The sequence below is a fragment of the Ammospiza caudacuta genome, chromosome 6 (genome assembly GCF_027887145.1).
Source record: "Ammospiza caudacuta isolate bAmmCau1 chromosome 6, bAmmCau1.pri, whole genome shotgun sequence".
NCBI classification, from domain to species: Eukaryota; Metazoa; Chordata; class Aves; order Passeriformes; family Passerellidae; genus Ammospiza; species Ammospiza caudacuta.
The window spans coordinates 22600446-22622409 of NC_080598.1; the positions used below are offsets into that span (position 1 = coordinate 22600446).

The following is a 21964-nucleotide window of genomic DNA, read 5'->3' on the forward strand; positions in this document are numbered from 1 at the left end:
TGAAAATTATGAATCAACATTTATTGATGATATGTACATAAGAGGTACAACACTTAGTGAAATATTATATTCATGACTATTTCCAGTATAGAAAGAATGTCTAGTTTGTTTTATACATGAAAGTTACAGAAATCAGTTCACTCTGTAAGAAAGCATTAAAAGCAAATGACTAACAATCCTTGTAAAGAGGAAAGGATCTGAACTACAAAAATAGAATCAGTCTACAGGGCATTCCAACTACAATATACAAGAACAGAGCCCAGGGTTGGGAGAAATTTTACCATCTGCATTTATTAGTTTCTAAACAAATTGTGCTATAGATACTGTACAGTATATAATTTCAAAATCTCAGGAACTTTCTGAGTGTAAAGACCAACCTTATCCCTCTTCTTTTTAATCCTTTTTACAATAGAACATCGCAAAACATTCCAGTTCATGCCTGGTCACCTTAAAGAAGGGGCAAAGGAGGATGAGCAGGCAGCACAGAATACTCCAGTGCGCAATTCATCCTGAAGCATCATAATGGGACTCACCAAGCAAGATAGTTTCTGTGCTTTGGGGCCTAATTTTTATTTCTTTCTGCCTAGAGGGGATGATTCTATTTATAAGCCCCAGGTCCAGAGTACCTAGGAATGAATCAGCTTCTTGTTGCTGCAGGGTTCTATTTTCTCATAGATCTGAACCATAGCTCTGATATCAGAAGATTTTTGCCACTGACTGTATAGTTGATCTGTCTGTTTTTATGATGAGACATACTTTTGTAAATAACAGGCCTGTACAACAACCACAGTAGCTTTAGATGTATTTAATTTTGCATTTATTTTCCAATAAATGCTAATATCCCTTTTTAGCAACGAAAGAAACAGCCCCATTGCCCATGAGTGTATTCATCTCTCTCAGAGACTGTTCCTGCTAGTGGGATGAAGCAGAGGTTCCTACTGGGACTCTCAGGCACTCTGGAGAGAACTGGCAGCCCCTTGCTCCTGCACGCTTGCCCAGCCCCAGCTGTGGGACTGCACTGCTTTCCTGGCATCTGTGCCCAAGGAGGGACTGGAAGTGCCTCAGGGGGATCCTGGATGCTGTGGGGTGACTAAGGGCTGATGGTGCACAAAGCCAAAGGCAGCCCGGACAGCCAGCAGGAATGCAGCTAGATGGACTTCCCCTGATTCACTGTGCCAATTTAAACAGTGGCTTACTAAGCTTCCGGTGAGAAAGAGTCCAAACATTTGAAGCAAACAAGAAGAAAATAAAACAGAAACTTATCATTCCAGGTGAACATTGATTTTTTATGTCCTAACAAGTGTATTCACCAGGCAGCAAATCTATGCTGGGATCACTTTCACTCACTGCCAGGGAACTACACACATGCAGCTTCTAACACACACCATACTGCTTAGATATTGAAAACTAAAATTAACATATTTACAATGAGCTGGCTGCATACATGATTCTGAATGTTATTAAAACTGGGTACGCCATAAAAGACAGATAAAGTAGTTACTAAGCTGTGGAATCTAATCAGTTGAACGGTCAAAAAGAAACAAACCCAGATACAAATGAAAAACAGAAAGTCGAACAAAATTTTAAAACACAGTCTAATTTTCTACTATGGCTCAACACACAGAAACCAATTAAATTAATTTAAAGCACAGCTACACATACTGTATACACCATTTCACTGAAATTACATATCGATAGCTACATTATCTACACTAAGTGCAGAGAGGCACTGGACATCATGCTTCAACAAAATGTCAAAACTGGTATCAATAAGGTTTTACAGCTATTAGTAACTCAGCACTATTCTACCTGCAATTCCTATTAAGTTAATACCTGTTACATCTGATTTAAAAATACAATATAGATCAAAATACAAGGGTATATCAACACACTTCCTACATATATATCTACTAGAAACGTAGGCTCCAAAACCTCAGCAGAATAACATGGCCCCACAGATTTCTGAATAGCTGAAGAGATACCCAGTATCAGTCACACTGGGACAGCAGTCCTTCCTCTTCCATGTTTTCTTTGTTTTGAATTATAGTGAAAGAGCTAGTAGGCCAGAGAAGATTTTTTTATTGTTTGTTATATAGTTGTTATGAATATTTATATTATTTCATTTGTATTCCTCTAGAAACAGTTCTTTATTAATTGAGTTGAAATTGTTATAGCCACGACCTTAATGGCAACAGGTATTTGCCTAATGGGAAGAAATTACCAAAATGAGAAGTAACTGTCATTTGGGTTGAAAAATATAGTGGTTATTCTCTTAAAAATACTTAAGAACACAGGAGGTATTTCTATGGATGCTACCCAGTTACATTGGTCCCATGGTGGTTCTGTTGGTCCTTTTTCAAGAAGGCAAAATTAGGTGGCAAAATCCTGAACTTTTTCCACAGGCTGAACTCACACACACTGTATTGTAGCAAGATGGATGGGGCCTGACAACATATTTTTTTGCCTACCCAGATCTATTTTGTATAAACTGTGTTCTGAGCAACCTGTTATACATTAACAGGTCCTAAGGAAGAACCGCAGGATTTGGCAAAGGTAACATCAGGAAAAATTATAAAAGTGAGGGACGATTGCCCAAGACAGTCAATCTAGAAGATTGCTCAGATTATTATAGTATTGTTCCATGATGAACTGCAGCATTTAAGGACATCTTGAAATTCCTATTTGCTTCTTGCATTTTGTGCTTTGTCTATAATTCATCACCAAACATAGCACAAAAATATTTCATTGATCCTAAATGTCATAAGAAAACTGATTTTGTTCTAAGGTATAGATCACCTTTAAAGGATTATTTCCCTACCTAATATGATCCCATACAAAACATTATAAGAAAATATTTGTGTGTCTGTAAATCACAGATACTAGGTAATTTAATTCAGTCTACACTGTAGTTTCCAGAGAACAAGTACAAACTCCTAAAACCTGTATTATTCTTAACTAAATCAGTGTTGAGCACACAATATTTAACACTATAAATACATATTCAGCTTCTTCTGATGCATTCTACAAGCAAGAGCCCATACTGGATTATAGGAAATAAGATATATTTAAGAAAGGAGCAGGATATATTGGATGGAAGTGTATGCAGTTGTCTTTAAGTAGGAAGGACAACCTGTAGTACACAAGAACTCACAAGTCCATACAAAACGCCAACATGGAAATGCTATAATCTACAATACTGACTGCAAAATCAATATGCAAGCACAGTTTGCTTACAGTCTTTGAAAAACTGTAGAAAAATGAATGGAATAGAATGATACAAAAATTCCAGCAGACTACACTATTTATGTACAAAGCAATATACAAGTACAAGACAATCCAGGCTGTGTGATGCTGCCTATGACAGCTTCCCTTTGTGCAATGGCGTGTGCCACAGAGCATCACTAAAAACAGTTGCAGGACTCCTGAATGGTGAGTAGAAGACTAGAAGGATTGGATGATCTAGCATTGATCAGCATTGGCTCTGCAGCAGGATGGAGTTAGAAGTGAAAGGAGATCAAAGGTTGGGTTAAGTGAGAAACCTCACAAGTCTTCTTGTCTCCCCAAATTTTGCATTAGGCAGTCGGTTATTTCCATCCTGGACTAGTAGACATACTCAGTGGCTCAGTCATGTGCTCTAGGCTTTTCCAATGTTTGTAACCTGGCTTTTTTGTAAGACTCCTAGTTGCAACTGCATAACCACTTTATCTGTTAGATGTGAATCCACCATTAGTGGGGAGTCACTGGGTTTCCCCTGAACAGGAGACAATGTCTCTGGGATGGTGGGCACCTGTGAGGGACAGTTCCTTGGAATCTTGTGCCAGGGAGGCCAATCAAAAGAGAAGTAAGAGAATTACCAGGACCTGGACATCAGCAGCAGTTTGACTCCTTCATAGCAGCAGATTTCCACTGAGCACAAAGTATGACCAGAAGGAAAACCAAGGGAGGCCCCCACTGCAGAGGCTGCAGCAGGCACGGCTGCTGCTGGAGGCTTCCCCAGGGGTCCTGCCTGGCTCTGTGCGTTGTCTGGGGGCAGACACTGCCTTGGTGCCCACGGGGAAGGAAGACTGATGACTTTGGAAGGAATGTGCACCAAATACATTGCTTCAGGAAAATCACAAGCAAGAGCACGACATTTCCAAAAACAGCATGGCAAAGCTGAACAAGTAATTTACAGCTCAACTGCCTTCTTTGACACTTCACTACTGTATATCCTTTGTTTGTTCTTTTTACTACTCGAAACTACACTCTCTGTACCATTCTTCAGGCAAAGGAAACTGGGCAAATACTTTCCCTTCAAAGTCACCAATATTATTGGAGAGAAGAAAATAACTCATCTTTCCAAGAATGCTTTCTGCTGGGAACAGGTGCTTCTACATAATTTTATATGGTGAATTATAGCTGAGGTGAACTGTCTCAATGGACTACACACCTATCATAATGGCTAATATGAAAAATATCTTAATTGTGGCCTTAAAAGTCACAGTAATAAAACCGAGATAGTCTTCAGGCTCATAACAGAATAATATTACAGTACATTTTTATAAAGTGCCCTTATTTATCCTTCTGTAAATTAATTCAAATGCAGCAATCAAAAGAGCTGAATGGAAATCAAAGAGATAAGAAACAGTTACACCTTTATGTGTCCACAAAAGGATTCTTCTGAGCCCAGTACTAAAGCTCAGAGCCTTTTTAAAGATAGAAAGAGAAGTGAATGTTAGAGGGAGGTTTATTATTGCCTATAGTTATGGGGATTTGTGCAACTGCTCCTGTGTTGCTACAACAAGGCTGCAATAACAGAAATGAATGCAAGGAAGCAAAGAAAATTGAGGCAAGTCACCAGAATGAATTTGTTCACATGCTGATGCCTCAGCTTCTCAGATGAACAGTCTACTCTTCTGTGTGTCTACTGCCAGAAAACTAGTGGCCCTGGGAGTGATGGAAAACAAATTAGAAATCTATATTACTCCTACTTTTAAAAGTGGCATAAGGTCTAGAATTCCATGTGCTTTGAGAAAGAAATGGAGATCATCTATATCTCAGAAAAAAACAAGGGAAAAATCTGTAATGAGAGTGATCCTTATTTTTGTGCGGAGTTTAAATTCAGTGCTGGACTTGTAGCACTGAAACAATTAAGTATAAAAGAAGTATCTTGGCAGAAATCTTTTCCATGTGAGAATCAACTTCATTATAAATAACAGACAAAGACTATTGCCTAGGATGGGATTGTGAAATGTCTTATAACTTAACAGAGTCAGGAAGAGACTTGATTTTTTTCCTGGAACATTGTGACTCCCACAGATTTCAGTGGGGCTTTCACGTAGTCAAAGCATTGCAGGCACAGTTTTTACTACTGCATACAGTTTTTCAAAGACATCATAAGTTTCTTACCAATTCAAATAGAAAAAACCACATTTTTTAATAGGGACCAAGTGGCTTTTGTCCTACATGTTTGAAGAATCTTTGTGTGTAAGACCCACACACATTTCTTAAAAGGCTGGTGCAGCAATGAAGAAACAATTTAAGTGGCAAAGTGCTCCACCTCTTCTGCTGTTCTAACATACAGTCTGCTTTACTTTCAGTGAACAGATACTATAAGAATACTGACCCAGCTTCAGCAGCAAATGCACGAAGCAAATGTGCAAGCATGTATGTAATTTTGTATGCAATGAACTGAGTCTTTGCCTGGTGTTCCATGTGCCAATGTGCTGCCAGCAATCTAAAGGCCAAAGGATATCACAGTTGCACAGACAAAGGTGGAGGGAACTGACAGAGCAGCAGAAAACAATGTTAATATAAACTACACAGAAACAAAATGACTTTTCACTGAGCTTTTTCCTTAACTTTGCCACCCCAGCACTGCGAGCAGATACAAAAAATTTGCCAGATGCAAATTAATGCACTGAGACTCCTAGTGAAAGCAAAAGGAGGCTGGCCAGTAACCAGCACTGCCTGCTGAAATGTGAACCTTGGATTAGCTGAAGTGGATGGTCCCTGGGTCATTTTCTGTTTATTTAGTTAAGTAGCAACCCGGCCTCGTGGAATGAGCAAATCGAGAAATGAAAGCCAAGAGTGAGTTACATTTTCCCACATAAATGGAAAGCTTTTGGATGATTTAATACAGTGCTGCACTGGAGTAACACTATATTAAATATTCAGTCAGGCTACAAGCAGAGGAATATACGAAACCCAACATTTCTCCTTCTCCCACATCCACATTTAAATAGAGAAATACCGTCATAATTATATTTTGAAAAATCCCTGAGTTACTGTATCTACAGAATTACCACTTTAAAATCACAGTCTGCTATTCTAATCCTATCAAAAGATCCAAATTTATCCTCCCATTTGTGGGTGGGGTTTCTCTAGCACTTCCTTCCCTAGTCTCCATCCAAAGAAGCACTCTTCAAAGGGCATTACATCCCAAGTGGATAACTGTAAGCATATTCTAAGTGTTTCTCAATATGTAATTTTGTGGAGCTGCCTGGTCACATGTTGCTGACATTCCTATTTGTTTCCAACTGCTAAACAGTTTCAAATGACAGTTAAAAGTATATGGACCAATTTTCTAAAACTACTTTCAATGCAAGCAATCAGTGTGGCTGCTCCTAAGAAACTGCTGTGGTGAAGAGGACAAAAAAATCATCTATTAATGGGTGAGCTGTGCCATGAAACAGCTCAAGAATGCTAGACATAAAGTGGGGTAAATGGTGTGTGCTCATTCTTGGATATAACTGCCCCTCAAGAGACAGCAAATTTCACTTGATGAAAGCTAGGACCCTCAGAGTAGGGAACATTTTACAGTACCTAGACACCATCCCAGGCACATTTCAGGCCCATAACCCAGGGAATGCTACTTGGGAAGCAATAGCTAGACAGAGGTTAACGCTGGGTATGCTAATAGCAATGACTGAAGAAAAGAGAATACAACTGGCCCGCCACTTCTCTGAGAAATCTACAATTCCATCCTTCACCAAAAAAAAAAATAAAAAAATTAAATCCTCAAGATCCTTCAGGAGGCCTTTGGGAAAGGCCTCCCCCTCTAATACATGTTAGAGGTCTACAGAATTCACAGTGGTTCAATATTGGTTAAATTTTATAGGCCATTTTGCTTAGGATTTGCTTGGCCACGGCATTCAAGTGATGACAAAAATACAGTGGTAAGAAAACTATTCCACGATAAATGCTTAAATGAGGGGTACTCTGACAGTGGACTTGATCTTGCGCATCATTAATGATGCAAGTAGCCTTGGCTGGCTTAGGTCCATATGCAGTTTCAGAGATATTTATATGAATGCAGATGAACAAAAGCAGATTATTTTTTTACTTTAATAGCTTCTACAGAGCCAAATAACACTCTACAGTTAAACACATTATTCCCCTTTAAACCCATGACTAGTCTGAGCATAGACACTAAATGGCCTCTTTCCATAAATGTTTGAACTCTGTTTCTTGCCATTTTTAAGTTCACCATATGCTCATATTATGATTCATTCTGAAAACTTCTGAGAGCTCCCCCCAAAATTGCACAAAGCTTGTTCTGTGAGAAGAACCATCCAAGACCACGTGGCTCAGCTTTGCTATGGAACATTGCTAACAGTATAATGGTATACACCAGTAACTTAAAATTGCTAAGTATTAACAATAACCTTTAAAATAATTTCACAAGGTGTTTATTCTCACTGTAATTTCTTCTGACAGGTTGAGTCAGATATAGTATGTTGATCAAACACTGTCTCATTAATTCAGATGCCACGCGCTCAAAGAAACATTTCTGTGACATTAGGGAGTTATATACTTATTACTCTGCAAAAGAGACAGAGATGTAATTCAACATACTGGCCTAAATCCTGAAATTCTGGTTTCATTTTCATTCAGTCCTAACCCTGGACAAATTCTCTTAACTTTATATGGAATTTGGTTTAGCAATGAATTCAGGATTTAGCCACTCTATGAAACATGATGTACTTGAAAGATGGCTTTCACTTCATAGCAAATGCTACTGATGATCATATTCAAAAATTCTGTAAGAATAATGGACTCAGAAGTTGTTTGCAGCTCATTATCAAGTACCCAATCATGACATCCATAACCAATCTTAGTAGTACGTTACTTCCCACGCATGGGGGAAACTCCTCTGACATCAGTGGAGCAGGGTGAATAGTAAGGTACCACCTACTTTGATTAAAAATGGCACAACTGAGTCCATGGTTTTCTGTATTTTGCACATCAGTCATAAATTTTAGTGAAGGAACTACTACCCCTGTAATTACACTGCCTTGTATTGTAGGGTGCATTGTGGTCACAAAGCAGCACAGCCCCAGCATAAAAGAAAGGCTGCACCTGCCCTGGGACATCTGATAAGAACATACCACATGCACATACAAATTGAAGGTCTTCTCTTGATGTTAAGTTTTAGTTGTACTGATCTAACGAAGTGTCTGGGACAATTTATTGACTTCTATGCATTACTCCTGCCCCCGGATCTAACCTCAGTTTAAAGTACAACTAGGCACAAAAGTACAGTGCTTGTTATTATCAAAACAAATGGAAATCTTTAGGGATGTTTCCAAAAGGTATTTTAGCCATACAGTGATAAACAGATCAGGTATGCCACAAGAGTCACCAAAAGACTTGAAGGCTTACGTGGTGTTATGTTTCTCTTGTATGTATCTGTGACCCTGAGTCCCTGTAGTGAACTGTACTGGCACTTTGATCTTCCCATTTTGCAGCATTTACATTCTCTGTGTCTTGAATGAAAGGGGAAGTGGGTGAGAGCTCATTGCACTGCATGGAGCATTCTCCAGGTGCATCATCCAAACAGTAACACAAGGGAGACTGACGGCTATGGATCATTGCTTGGCAAAGACACTACAATGACTTGATGGGATCTTTGCTAAGTTTCAGTTACAAAATTAAGCAGAAACTGTAATGTTAAATAGGAAAAAAAAAAAAAACAAACAGAAATCTTCTTAATCATGGTATCTTCTGCCGCAAGATAGCTTCAGGACTTATTAAGGATGCAGCTAGGAATCTCTTCACTTAGTTTTCCCGTTTCCAAGGCTCTTCTTCAACAACATTGAAGTCTGCAGATTTGCCATTGGTTGCCAGTGTTACCTGCAAGCAATTATCATCAACAAGCAACTTAAAGGCCAAGGCACTTTGACAAGAAAAGTAGTGAGTTTTATATGGAAGATTATGATATTTACAGGAATTACATACACTGTCACTTATTATATAAGTAAAAGGTATTTATTCAGAATTCACAACACTCTCAAATAGTGAGACTCCTGTTCATTTATTTATTATAATGACTAGAAAACATCAGTAGTAGAAAAATGTTCCACATTTTCTGAACCTTCACTGCAGTTTTGTTTTTTTTTTAAATCAGTATGTCAGATTCTACCCCTTCTGTCTCTTGTGGATTTCTCTGGATAATGTCAAAAGCAGATTTTTTTCTTTAATATAGAAAATAGTGTTTTTTCAGTGGAATTCCTTAGCAAAGCTGCATACCTGATGCAACATGAAAAATATGCAAGGCCAGAATAATCATAGATGTGCATCTATACAAACTCACCTACAATTACACCACCTTTAAAGAAATGGAAGAAAAGACATGTTGTGAAAGTTTTGTTCATGATACCACTGTAACAATGTAGTGAATGATTTTGACTACAGTCCAATTAAAAATTCATAGTAATGCTAAACTGGTCTCACATGATGTGCAGCAAAACCTCACTCTTTCCTGTAAAGATATATGCTGGAATTTTTAGGCTCTAAGTATGGTAAAAGACCTATAGAGATCTACCAACTCACAGTGAACACTGGACAACGTGTTCCATTCCAGAGACCAGTATAAATGAACCTTTGTTTTAAGAAAGAATCTCTAGCCAAATAACTTTAAAAAATCAAAAACCCAAAAAGATAAAATGTCAATTTCAACAAAAGTGATGTAGATCTTGATAAAGCGAGAGAATCTTTCATTTAATTCTAAATGGATGGCTTACTTTTTCCTAACTTACCTTGTAAGTTAACATCTTCAGCTTCAAATGAAAACTTAAAGACAGAGCTGAAATTCCCCATGCTGGATAAGCAGGATGCATGGAAGCATTGGGACATGGAAACATGACAAAATGCACTGATTTTTGAAACAAAGTCAAGCTTTTTCTTAGATAATTGGAAGGGGAAAACATGCAAGTACAGGAATTACCAGCTTATTCAGAAATGAAAATCACACAGAGTCACGTGAAATATGATAATAAAAAAATACAAAAATATCATGCAATAGCAACCACTCTAAACCCCATACAAAGGTAAACTACTTATTAATTATGTACATTGACCATGCAAAATTATAAACTACTAGTGTTATACATGGAATATATTACAGAAAGTAAATAGGGCATGCTAGTAGATTAGCTTTTCCATATCCTGACCAGAGTTGCAGTAAGCTTTTCAACCCACCAGCGCATTGGACAGGACGAAGAGATGGCTTTTCAAATTTAACAGCTGGCTGTTTCAAAGCCCCAGATCCTACTCTCTGATGCCTTTGCAAGTCTAACACTTGGGAGTTGTAGACCACTTCAACATGATCCAAATGCTTTGCAAGCGCCAGCATATATTCATAGCTCATCAATTAGGTCACAACAACACATCCTTTTGGCAGCTTGCAGACAGAAAAGAGAAGTGACCTGCTCAAAGTCAGTCTTGTGCTCAATCCAGTAAAGCCTGGCTCTTTTCACGAGACTGAGACTGTAAGCAGAGCAAACCTAAAACAATTAAAAAGAACAAACATTTCTCGCTCATAAATCACTGGTCCCAAACTTGAATTAAAGGGTGTGCTTAGGATGACATACAGCACCATTAATCCATGGCTTTGAGGCAATCTGTTGCCTCAGTTGAGGGAAATGATATGTGAAACTGAAGGAGAAAAAAAGTGCAGCAAGTACTGATTTCAGCAACAGGCTACTACTTTTTAACTTGACTTGGATTTGTCTGCAAATCTGAGAAACTGGGAGCAGACAAAACTATCAGTATTCAGTTCTGTAAACATAATCTTAAATCCAGCATTGTCTATTTAACTTAACAGTTTTAAAAAATTCCAAAAGAAGTTATCTAAAAAGTGTGTGTGTGCACATGCTCTTTCTTTCCAGAGTGTTTCTTTTTTTCTTCCAATTTTATTCCCTTGTGTCCTTGCCTTTTTTGAGAAATATAAATTAATGACAATTCTCAATTTTGTGTAAGCATGTATTCTCTTTCCATTTCCGATCTTATTTTTTAAATTTTCTAAATGGAAAAAGAGTGGATCTGAAGAGAAGGGGAGAGTCATATCAGAAAAAATGATGGTTTAAAAAAAACCCACTTCATTGAAACCTTGGAAAATTCAGGGAAAAATTAAAGATAAGATGAATGCTGTTTGTTTGTTTTTTTCCTGAATTCAATATTAATTTTTCCCCCGAAAATTCAGGTTTGGCCTGCATTCTCAGGAAGTAAGCATTAAGAAAAAAAAAATCATTCTAAACATTATCAGCCAGGCTAGAGACAAGTGAAAATGACAGTATAGGATTATATTTCCAATAGAAATGGTGATCTGCTAATGAACTTAGTGCAGTCATTCACAGCTAGATACTGGCTCAGTTGTGGCAACTGGAAGGTACAAGAGAATCTGTTTGGATAAATGGCTAAGGTAGGCTGATTGGCAAATCCACTGTCTCAAAGACAGTGCACAGCATCAGACTGGAGCATTAATCAGTGCAAAAAAAAACAAAAAAAGAGACTATGAAATCAGGAAAAAACACTATGAAATGAGAACTTCCGCCTTGTTTTACTTTCTTTTCTCCTCCTTTTCAAAAGCTCTCTCTGGATTTGATTTTAAACAGCTCCATCCCAGTGGTGGGTTCTTAGTGAACTTCTAACCACTAACCTCCCAAGCTATCTTCACATTCAGCTGGTGGGGTTGCTCAAGCTCACTTCACTCTGATCAAGACATCATTATTAGTATTAATATTGCATGTTAGTTACAGCAAGGTTACAGAGGGGAGAGAGTGTTTGTGCCTTAGTGCCTGGGGAAGGAATGCTGACAGAAGAGAAGCAGAAGCGTGCTGTGTGAGTGCAGGAGCATTCTCATGCCAAAGCGCATTCAACGTGTCGACCTCTGAACAGCATATCATGAAGGCAGTCAGCAAGTGACAACACTTGCATCTGAATTGCAGCCATCCTTCATTTGGGTTGGCAATTAAGTTCTCTGTTGCCACAGAAAATTAAGTAAATGTCCATAGAAGGTGATGCCATATTCTCTGTGTCTTGGCATATTCCATAATACGCTGCATCTTGCCTTTTGATATGTAAACAAAGTACATGATTTTTTCCCATCAAATGACAAGTTTTAAGAAGAGTGCAAAAAACCATCTTTTGAACTGCTCAAACACATTCAAAATGTCTGGGGTTCATGGACCTTGTTGTCACATTGTTATTTGCAGAACGATTTGAAAAATACATGCAGGTTAAAAAATAAGATAAAATAAAGCATGCAGTGCTATATACATGTCTCAATATCCATAAATGTGAAAGGTACCTTGCACTCATCTACCATGACTGAGTTGTGAGCTGCAAAAACACATTGGTTTGAGTTGTTTTCCCTATGATTTTTCATGTCGTCATAGATTGACTGAGTCTTGGTCATTTCAATGTCTTCATGCCCTTTATGATGGGAATCAATGGTGTCAAGTTCTGCCTTGGAAAGGTGGTAGACAATGCCAGCACCAAAAGAATCCCCCACCACATTGACTGACGTTCTCATCCGGTCCCTACAAAAGAAGGAAAAGGCAGAGGCTGAATGGCATGAGAGGAAGAAAAAGTAGGGCATGGCAGCCCTGTTCATGGTACAGTTACTGCATTTGTTTCAGGAAGCTAAAGGTATCTTTTTAAGAGAGATGGGAGCTTTCAAGGGAAATGGGAGAAGTTTGCTTTCCCAAGGGACTTGTTCAAACTCCTATGTCCCAGCTGCTTGTTCAAACTCCTATGTCCCAGCTGCTTATTCTCATGGAATATGTCAAAGAATGTATGAATGTATGCTAGGTCACAGCCAAACTGCAGAGATGTGCTTTAGTGAGATTCCCCATGCCTGCTTCTGGAGCTGGAGGTTTCAATATCATGGTGCCAGGCTCACACCCCTACCCTTTATTTAATCTGAATTTATCAGAGCACTGAACTTAATGCAGCCAGAGAAAAGGATTTTGGTTCTGATGAGCTGATCTCATTTCTAGTTTGAATTAACAAAAGGCCCGTCCCTTTACTCTTAGTGAGCAAATTATGGGGAACAAAAATGCCTGAAATATCTCCATAATGCTTAGGCTATTGAAGCTCCTCTCCTGGCACCATCTTTACAGATGGCCATCTGTTGGTGTGGCAGCATGCCCACTCACACTACGTGCACCAGAGCTTGGCATATGAGCAACCCAAATATAGGTCATGGCCTACAAAATTATGAGCCTGTGACAGCATTTCACTAACGAGTGTCCCTTGTTGTAGGAGGGTGTCAACAGAGGTTAACATGCTTCATTACAAAGAAATATGTTTGTTGGCACTTTCTGGACAGGATGCCATTAAACAGACATGCTGTCTTTCTCCTGTCTTGTCTTTAGTGTGGCTCTATCTGACAACAGTGAAGTCACAGTTGTGGGTTTTCCCTGACTTCAGAATTCTGCCCCAAACCTGACCAAAATTCTGCAAAAATGGGAGCTGGGTCCTGCTGTCTTTCCTGATGCAGGAAAAAAAAATAACTTACAATCTCTTTTGCCTCTTCATATCTGCACTAAACATAAAACTCCTAAAAACCTTCTGACCAAGGGTTGCAAATTAAACCGACTGAAAGCAGCCAAGTCTAGCTCTGCCAAATAGGTCAGAGAAGTGATTACACCAATTAATTCTCAGAAGTATATTTATGAAGATTCATTTACACAAAATGGCCAGGTTGAACAGTGTGCACATTTGCCAAGTGACAAAAGCTAGCATGTAAGACCTCATTTCCCAAGAGAGCGATTAATTTCAAAACAACCTTTCTAGTATTTCTAGTACTAGATTTGTGTGACATCTCCTTTTTCTGTAGAACACCAAGAAGAAAACATCTAAATATATAATGTCTCAACTGGTAAGCATTCATTATTCATGCTTATTCATGACCATATCAAATTTTGAGCACATTTTAACATCTTTGCTCTACACATCAGTACATCTTCCTTTCTCACCTGTGGAATTACAGTCCCATTCAAGTTTCTCCTCTTCCTCTCAACATTATCATGCTTACATATTTACAGACTTTGTGGTGTAATATCTTTGCTGAAGCAGTTAATTTTCTGGTTTTTGTCTTCAAAAGAATACCCAGAAGGGGAAAACCACTACAGTAATTCCCTCGAGAAACAAACCAACAACCTATAGAAGGAAAACATCCTTCCAGTTTTGCTTCACGCAAATTAAATGTTTTATACAGTTCTCATCCAATGCCTGTGAAAATGTCTATTTTAAACCTGGTCAGAGTGGTAGAATAGGAAAATAAGACTTTCTGGCATGATTTTTAATTAAGACCATTAAATACACTGAACCTGGCAATACAACTCTTCAAAAAGAACACCTACTTAATTTTTTTGCATGAGTGGTGTTAAATTTGGAAAGGATTCACTGATGCCAGATGACAGAGGGATAGTATAGCACGCCAAAAAACCAAGGTGCAGAGAATACATAAATATAATTGAGGCAGAATTCACATTCTGGAAGGGTCATTTGAGGAGATGCTCCAGCTCATGCACACGTACTACTAGCTGAGAGATAAAGCAATACAAACTGCACACTGATGCACAATGTGTTACACTGCATGATCAGAAGGAAACAAGGAAGGTCCTTTCCATAGAAACAGCAAAGTTTCAGCTGTCAGGAATCAACAGCAAAGTGCCACTGACCTCTTTTGGGGCAAAGAACACCCTATGAAGAACAAAGACAATTGCACTTACTCTTTTGTTAAAACCATCCAACCACTTAATTCCAGGCAAGTGGGATGATGTAAACAAAACAAATATAGCAAAGTTGCAGTCTAGACCCTTTTCATTACATCCAGACTTCACCCGAGTCTGAATATTCTGACTCTGATCTAAGCCTTGGCTTAGATCAGAGTCAGAATATTCAGACCCAGAGTCAGAACTGAAGCAATCTTTTTCTGAGTTACTGAATGAAGGTTTAAGTACTGGATCAGCTGCCCAAGCTTATTTTCCCTAATTCCGCTCTCTTTGCTGCAAAATACCACTAATCTGGTAACACTGATATTTGCTAAGCTTGTCAGCTCACATCTGGAGAGTACCCAGTTTGTAGCTCAAGCAAAATAAGCTCATTTTATTCCATCTGTTGGCATATATTTGCTATCCTGTTAAATGTCACTGCTGTGTTGTCCTTTCTTTTAACTGTAATAGAGTCTGTAAGAGCTGTGAAATCCTGGGAAACTTGCCTGGGTGAAAGAGCTAACACTGGGTATGCATGCATGGAAGGTAGAAAAATGGAACAACCCAACAGATACTGGAGAGGCTTGAGAAAAAAATCAATATGGAAACCTTTCAGCTCGTTTGAAGGAGAGAATGTCAAGTTTAGGATTTTACATAGTGTGATCTTTGTGTTACACAATGACCAAATTATGCAAAACTGGTTTTGGTAAGACCACATTTTCAGATGGTGGTAGTACTGTAAAATCAGCTGATGTTCTGATATTTGCTTTTGTCCAAAATAATGAAAAATTCATAGAGTAGAATATTTTTTAAAACCTTTTTTATCTGAAATTGAAATGTTATTGAAGGGATGTTCTAAGTATTTGTACATGGCTGGTTGCATTTACTCATGGGTCCCAGAAAAGTGGCTGGAATTGGGTCTTAAATATTTTATTAACTTTCTTTTCTACATTCTGTTAGAAATACTGTTGTAACATTATTCAATGTTTGTAGGTAAATAAAACATGTTTTTACATTTCATTTCAGATATTCTTTATGTGTAGTTTGTGTGTACAAAACCTTGCTCAGAATTTGGCCTGTGTGCCTTTTCTTGATATAGCTATATCAGCAGCATCATTTTTCATAATTCATTAGATCATTATGGCTACCACAAAATAGCCACTGGAAGATGGAAAATGAAGCTATCAGTTGTTGAGCATAGATTAAGAAGTACAGTGGCATGACACAGAGCTTTTCACCTCTTCTTTTATCTCTTTTTCTTTTACCTCTCAGTTCTGAGTCAGGGTGCACTGGCACTGCTGATCAGTAGGCCATGAGGATCCAAACCCAACCATTCGGGCTGAAAGTTTTCTTGCCTTGCATTTATTTTGGAAAGACATCTTGAAGTATTTCTTTCAGAATTCCTATCCTTCCTATTCCTACATTCATCATGGCTACAGCTGCACAGTACAGAAGTTTTTATTTCTTAAGCAAGGTTGGATTAGCCAGTGAGGACAATGCTGCTGAAATGCAACACCCACTCATGGATCAGAGCTGCTGATAAACTTACAGCTCTGGGGCTTGCCAGAGTTAGCAGAGCTTCTCAGTCCACAGCAATATTTTAAAAATACATTTCTCTAAAAAACCAAGCAAACCACAGGCCTCTTTTGCACATCCTCCTACCAGCTGCAGAAACCTACCTATTTGCCTTACTTGGAGAGCGAAGAAAACCAGATATTTAAAACATATTTTTATATATTTTTTCTCGCCTTCTTCCAGCTGCAGATTCCTGTACCGCTTTCCTGTTTTCAACTATGACATCATAAATATAATAAACCCACTGAACATCACATCTTTCCCTATGCCTGCTGAATCTTCTCATTTCACCATTCTCCATCATGATATCATGAGATTCAGCTATAAATAAATAATCTAAGTGAAGTTTTCCCTTTGCCTCCTCAAGCTGTAAATTCCTTTTTCTTTCTACCCTGAAGCAGAAATCAGCTGCATGTTATCCTTCAAAATTCTTAGTGACAGATAGACCATGCCAGTAGACCCAAAATACATGCCAGAGGATTGATTTCGTTTCTTCAATTCTTCTCAATAAGCCAAGAGATAATTACAGAAAATTAAACTTCTATTTTATCTGCATAGGTACATTCTCAACTCTGCTATTTCTCCTTGCATAATTTTGGTTGTATATCTGGAACTGAAAGTTACCAGAAGCAGGCAGCTGAGGCTGCAAGTGTAGGAGAAAACACATAAATAGTGCAGTTACATTTATGTCTTCCTTTCTGGGCACCACAGCTGGAACAACAAAAACAAATGTCTTTACTATTTCAAAGGAAACTATGGGAGAGCTGGCTGTTGGCCAGAATAAACCAGAATACACTGTGCTGCAGCAGTACAGGACAATACAAAAGTGTCTCTAGAGGCCAGTACAACTTAAGGGCTACTGAGTCTCTTTCAGCTCTGCCCAGATGACAGAAGGATATCCCAGCTGTCAAATTACAGCAAGAGAAAGGATGTGGCCTGGCATTTCCTCTGTCTGTATTTACAGCTTCTGTATTCAAGTGTTGAAGACCAGTAGCCTCAGAAAACAATATGTAGGTTAGCAGTTTCTCACTGGAGGACCTGCAATGGCACAGGAGGACTTTGATCACAAGTTCTTGGAAATGAAAGCCATTCTTTCTAGTCTGAATGATCTGTCAGTAAAATGAAACTAGGGAATTACTTTCTTTATTTCAGTTTTCATTCTTATTTGTCTTTGGTCTTTGTCCTGCCCTGGAACAGACTCTTTTTAAAGGTATTTTACTTTCTTATATACAAAAATAAACCAACTTTTGTCTCTACAAGTATAAAACATTTGATATTACAAATGCCCACATCTCTCTATAACCTGCTGGCAGCATCCTGATGGAACTTGTATTTTCAGCGTTCATCCTTCATTTTAGACCAGAACTATAACAAGTGGAAATACGAAAGCAAAGATTAGAAAACTGCTCTTGAGTGATGGAAAGGCAACATTAGGGAGAAGATAATACAAAACTGTGAGCTCACGAGTGTGCCAAGGAGACCCTTGGCTCATGGAAACTGACTTCAGTAGCTCTGTAACAGTTTGTAACAGCTGAGAATCTGCTTTCAGTGTCTTCTACTTCACTGAATAGCCCATTTCCTCCTTTGGCTTATCTGTAGAGGAGAGACTTGCAGTTCTTTAATAGCAATGGTTGTAAAGCACTGTGGACAAACATTATTCCACTGCCTTTTCTGCACCGAGCAGCAGCGTCAGCACAACTTACAAAAGCCAGTCAACAGCAACAAGCAGACTGATGTCCTGGGTGGGGAGACCCACGGCAGTCAGGATCAGCAGCATGGTGACGAGTCCCGCGCTGGGAATGCTGGCAGCTCCAACACTCGCAAGGGTGGCGGTCAAACTGCAAAACCAAACATCAAATGGGAGCAGCAGGAAGAGAACACACACTTTTCTTGCATACTCATGGGACCATTAGGAAGGCCATATTTTTAATGTGTTCTTCCCATAAAGCACAACTAAATGATAAATTAAGGTAAGCTCAGGTGTTGTGTTGTAAACACAACACTCTTGTGTTTCTCTAGGAATATTTTTAGGGGACGCCAGATCGATGGGGTTTGTTCCGAGAGTCAGAAGAGGGTTGTCTATAAGCTAGTTATGACATTCAAATCTGTGTTGTGCTTTTTTCTAAACTCGACAAACTCATCCAGGGTTTTGAATCCTGAGTTTTGACCATCCCAACATGCCAAAGTTTGGTGACTACAGGTTGAATTTTCAGGGTGATTCATTTCTGTTTATTTATGTTACCTGAAGACTGGATTGTGAGTTAAAGGCTGAGAGAAAGCAGTTATTATTAAATACAGAAGAATAAAAGCCTGGTATCCACAACTCCCAAAATATAAGCCAGCGGTCTACCAAGCCTAGATACAAATCAGCCTAGATGAAAGAGCAAAATTGATGTGATTCTTTCATAAATCCAAACCTGTGTTTGTTTTTGCCTCATATATTTTGATAATGATCAGTACAGTGAATGTCTGAGCTTCAAATATTTAGAAAAATACAACACGGACCATAACAAATATCAACATCATTGGGCAGTCTTATAAAGAATGGAAAATAAATTTGTGAGAGAGTAAGTCAAGGCGAGAAAAACAGGGAAGAGGAGAGGGAGAGGAGGAGGGTAAATAAAAAGGAAAGCAGGTGAGAGGGACAATTTAGATTTTTGTTTATGCCTTGTTTATGCTACACATGAGGTGAAAAACTCCTACAGGGTCTGTATACATGCTGAGAGCCCTAACACATGCCAGGTGTTAGGGTGGCAGAAAATGGAGGGATGCTCTGTCTCTGAGGGGACTGCATCTGGCAGCCAGTCAGGGCAGAGAAAAGTCCCACAACTGAGCTGTCCAGGAATAAATCTGGGAAATGGGGCTGTGGGTGGCACCTTAGCTCCTGAAAGCAAGAACTGTGCCACAGCAGGTGCCATTTCCTTTGGGCTTCCTGGAGGGACCGGGAGCTCACCCCACCACTGGTACCCAACAAATCTGAAAGTGTAGGAGGGGCTCACAGCTGGTCTGTGAGTCAGAAAGGATTAGTGAAAGAGAAGGAGCTGATAAGAGCTGCCTTTGCTCCTGAAAGCAGCTTTATCAAGGCTGTCAGCATGGAAACTAAGGAGAGAGAGAGAGAGATAAATGAGGGGCAGGCTGCCTTGCTCCAATGAATATTATGTTGATTTACCCTGACCAATGAATAAGTATAAACTTTGTGAAAGAGTATAAAAATACAGCATGCTGTAAAATAAATACAGAGAAGCCTTCTTAATTACAGTGTGTTCTTCAGTTTGTTATGACTGTCTCAACAACGACAAAAGTGCTTCCAATATAGAAGTAGGGGAGAACAGACTCTGCAGGAAATACTTGCCCATTAGCCCCAGAACTCATCTGTGAGGATGCTAGCCTGATTTAGAGTTGCCAGATGCTGTCTGGCTGGGTCTGACCTAGGCTGAAGTGTGTCTGTCAGATGTCTGGGTTAGAGTGCAGCCTGGCTCACCAAACACACAGATAGGTCCAGCAGATGTGCAGGCAGGATGCTCTGCTCTGCTGTCAGGCTTTGCACGTGATGCCAGATCCTCAGGCACTTCCAGCCTAAACTGGTAAGGGATTCCTTCCAAACTCTGTGAGCAAATGCTCCTGCCTGCCTTCCCACAGTAAAGCAGTACTTACAGACCTGGAGGGGAATGAAGCTAGCAGAGTTCAGAACTAAACAGAACCCATCTTAGCTACCAAGATCACCCCTTCCCAAAGAACACAGAAAATCAGAGGAATTAAATGACCAGGATGAAGTAACTAAGGCTGGTCAAAGGCTAGTTAAGTCTTTATGAGGTTATGTCTGGGTCATTTGAATATTGTCAGCATCACAAAGTGCATATTCCAGAAAAAAACCTAATAATCTTTCCTTCATTTGTATTGTAATCTCAAGAGATAGCTCTTGTCATGTTGCTATAGCAAAAATGCATGAAGAGGGAAAGCAGTGGTTTTACAAATCGACCAAAGTTGCTCCCTGCTTTGTAAATGTCAGTCGCAAAGCTGGAAACACCAGCCTTGAAATGGTGAGATCAGGAAGAGCCAATTGCTCAATCCCTCAGAGAAAGAGAAGATGAGTAACTCAGGTTCAAGCCTACCAAATCTCCTGGATAACAGCAGATTCCTGATTTGAATTCCCTTGGTCTCAATTTAGTTTAATATGTGGCATCTCTGAAATGACGGTTTCCAGTTTTAGGAAAAAATATGGATCATGCAGGTCTAGCATCTGCCTTCATTAGAAGCAGTCCTGAAAACCTTGTACAAACTTGGCTTTACTATTTCAGGAGTCAGGGCAGGAAGTAAACAAATGGAAAGTGTGGAACTAGTATAGCTGGGCAAGAAACACAGAATTAGACATCCCTTTGAAGGAGTTTCTTTAGTGTTAAAAAGGTTTAATAAAAGAAAACTGTGTGGGTGAAAACGACAGGAAGAAGACAAACTTGGCAGCCTTCACTTGTGGTTTCCATTTTAACTATTCAAAATGTCAGACCTGCTGTCTTCATCAAGTTAAAACTCCCTTACAGTAAACAGCCTTCAATCACTCTTATCCTTTTTTAATGGGTACTTTCTTTTGTCCTTACAGATGCTCAGCTTTCTTCTGGATAAGACAATTTGATATGAAAAGACTACATTTAATATTTGCTGGAGATAAAAGGTCTGGGAGTATCCAGACCATGCCACAGACAATCTCACCCTCAGGATGGGCTATTCTCAGTTCATTATCTTTTTCCTGGTCACCAAAGTCACAGAAAAAGTACAGGAAAATATAAACACATAGAAAGATTTTTTAAGTATAACTTTTTCTTGTAGTGTATATAAACAGATATAATTCTAGAAAGTGAATGGCCCGTACATGAGTTGTAGCACACCCCTAAACAAAAAAAAGAAAAGCATTTCATTGGACAGAGAATGCTTTACATTAGAATTGACATTGTTTTGTGTGCTGGTTTTGGCTGCAGTAGAATTAATTTCCTCCACAGTGACTGGTATAGATCTGTGTTTTGGATTTGTGCTGAGCACAGGGTTGATAATGCAGAGATGTTTTTGTTATTGCTGAGCAGGGCTCACACAGAGCCAAGGCATTTTCTGCTTTCCATGCTGCCATGGTGGTGAGGGAGCTGGGGGTGCAGGGGGGGAGACACAGCTGGCACAGGTGACCCCAGCTGACCAAAGGGACATTCCACACCACATGTGTGTGGAATCATCAGTGCATAAAGTGGGAGGAAGAAGGAGAAAGGGGGAGTTTGGAGGGATGTCCTTTGTCTTCCCAACTGACTGTCACATGTGGTGGGGCCCTGCTCTCCTGGAGGTGGCTGAGCACCTGCTCACCTGTGGGAGGTAGTGGATTAACTCCTTGGTTTTCTTTGCTTGTGGGCACTATTTCTGCTTTC

At 39.2% G+C, this 21964-nt stretch overlaps 1 protein-coding gene across 1 annotated transcript in view; it reads right to left on the reverse strand.

Moving 5' to 3' along the window:
* The window catches only part of SLC1A2 (solute carrier family 1 member 2), an 85741-nt gene continuing 63777 nt past the window's right edge, over positions 1 to 21964 (reverse strand). The window contains exons 9-11 of the mRNA XM_058807563.1: positions 18263 to 18397; positions 12572 to 12803; positions 1 to 9114 (exon numbers count right to left, since the gene is read on the reverse strand). Coding sequence (XP_058663546.1) covers positions 9040 to 9114; positions 12572 to 12803; positions 18263 to 18397 — 442 coding nt within the window. The 3' untranslated portion in view covers positions 1 to 9039. The remainder of the gene's footprint in view (positions 9115 to 12571; positions 12804 to 18262; positions 18398 to 21964) is intronic.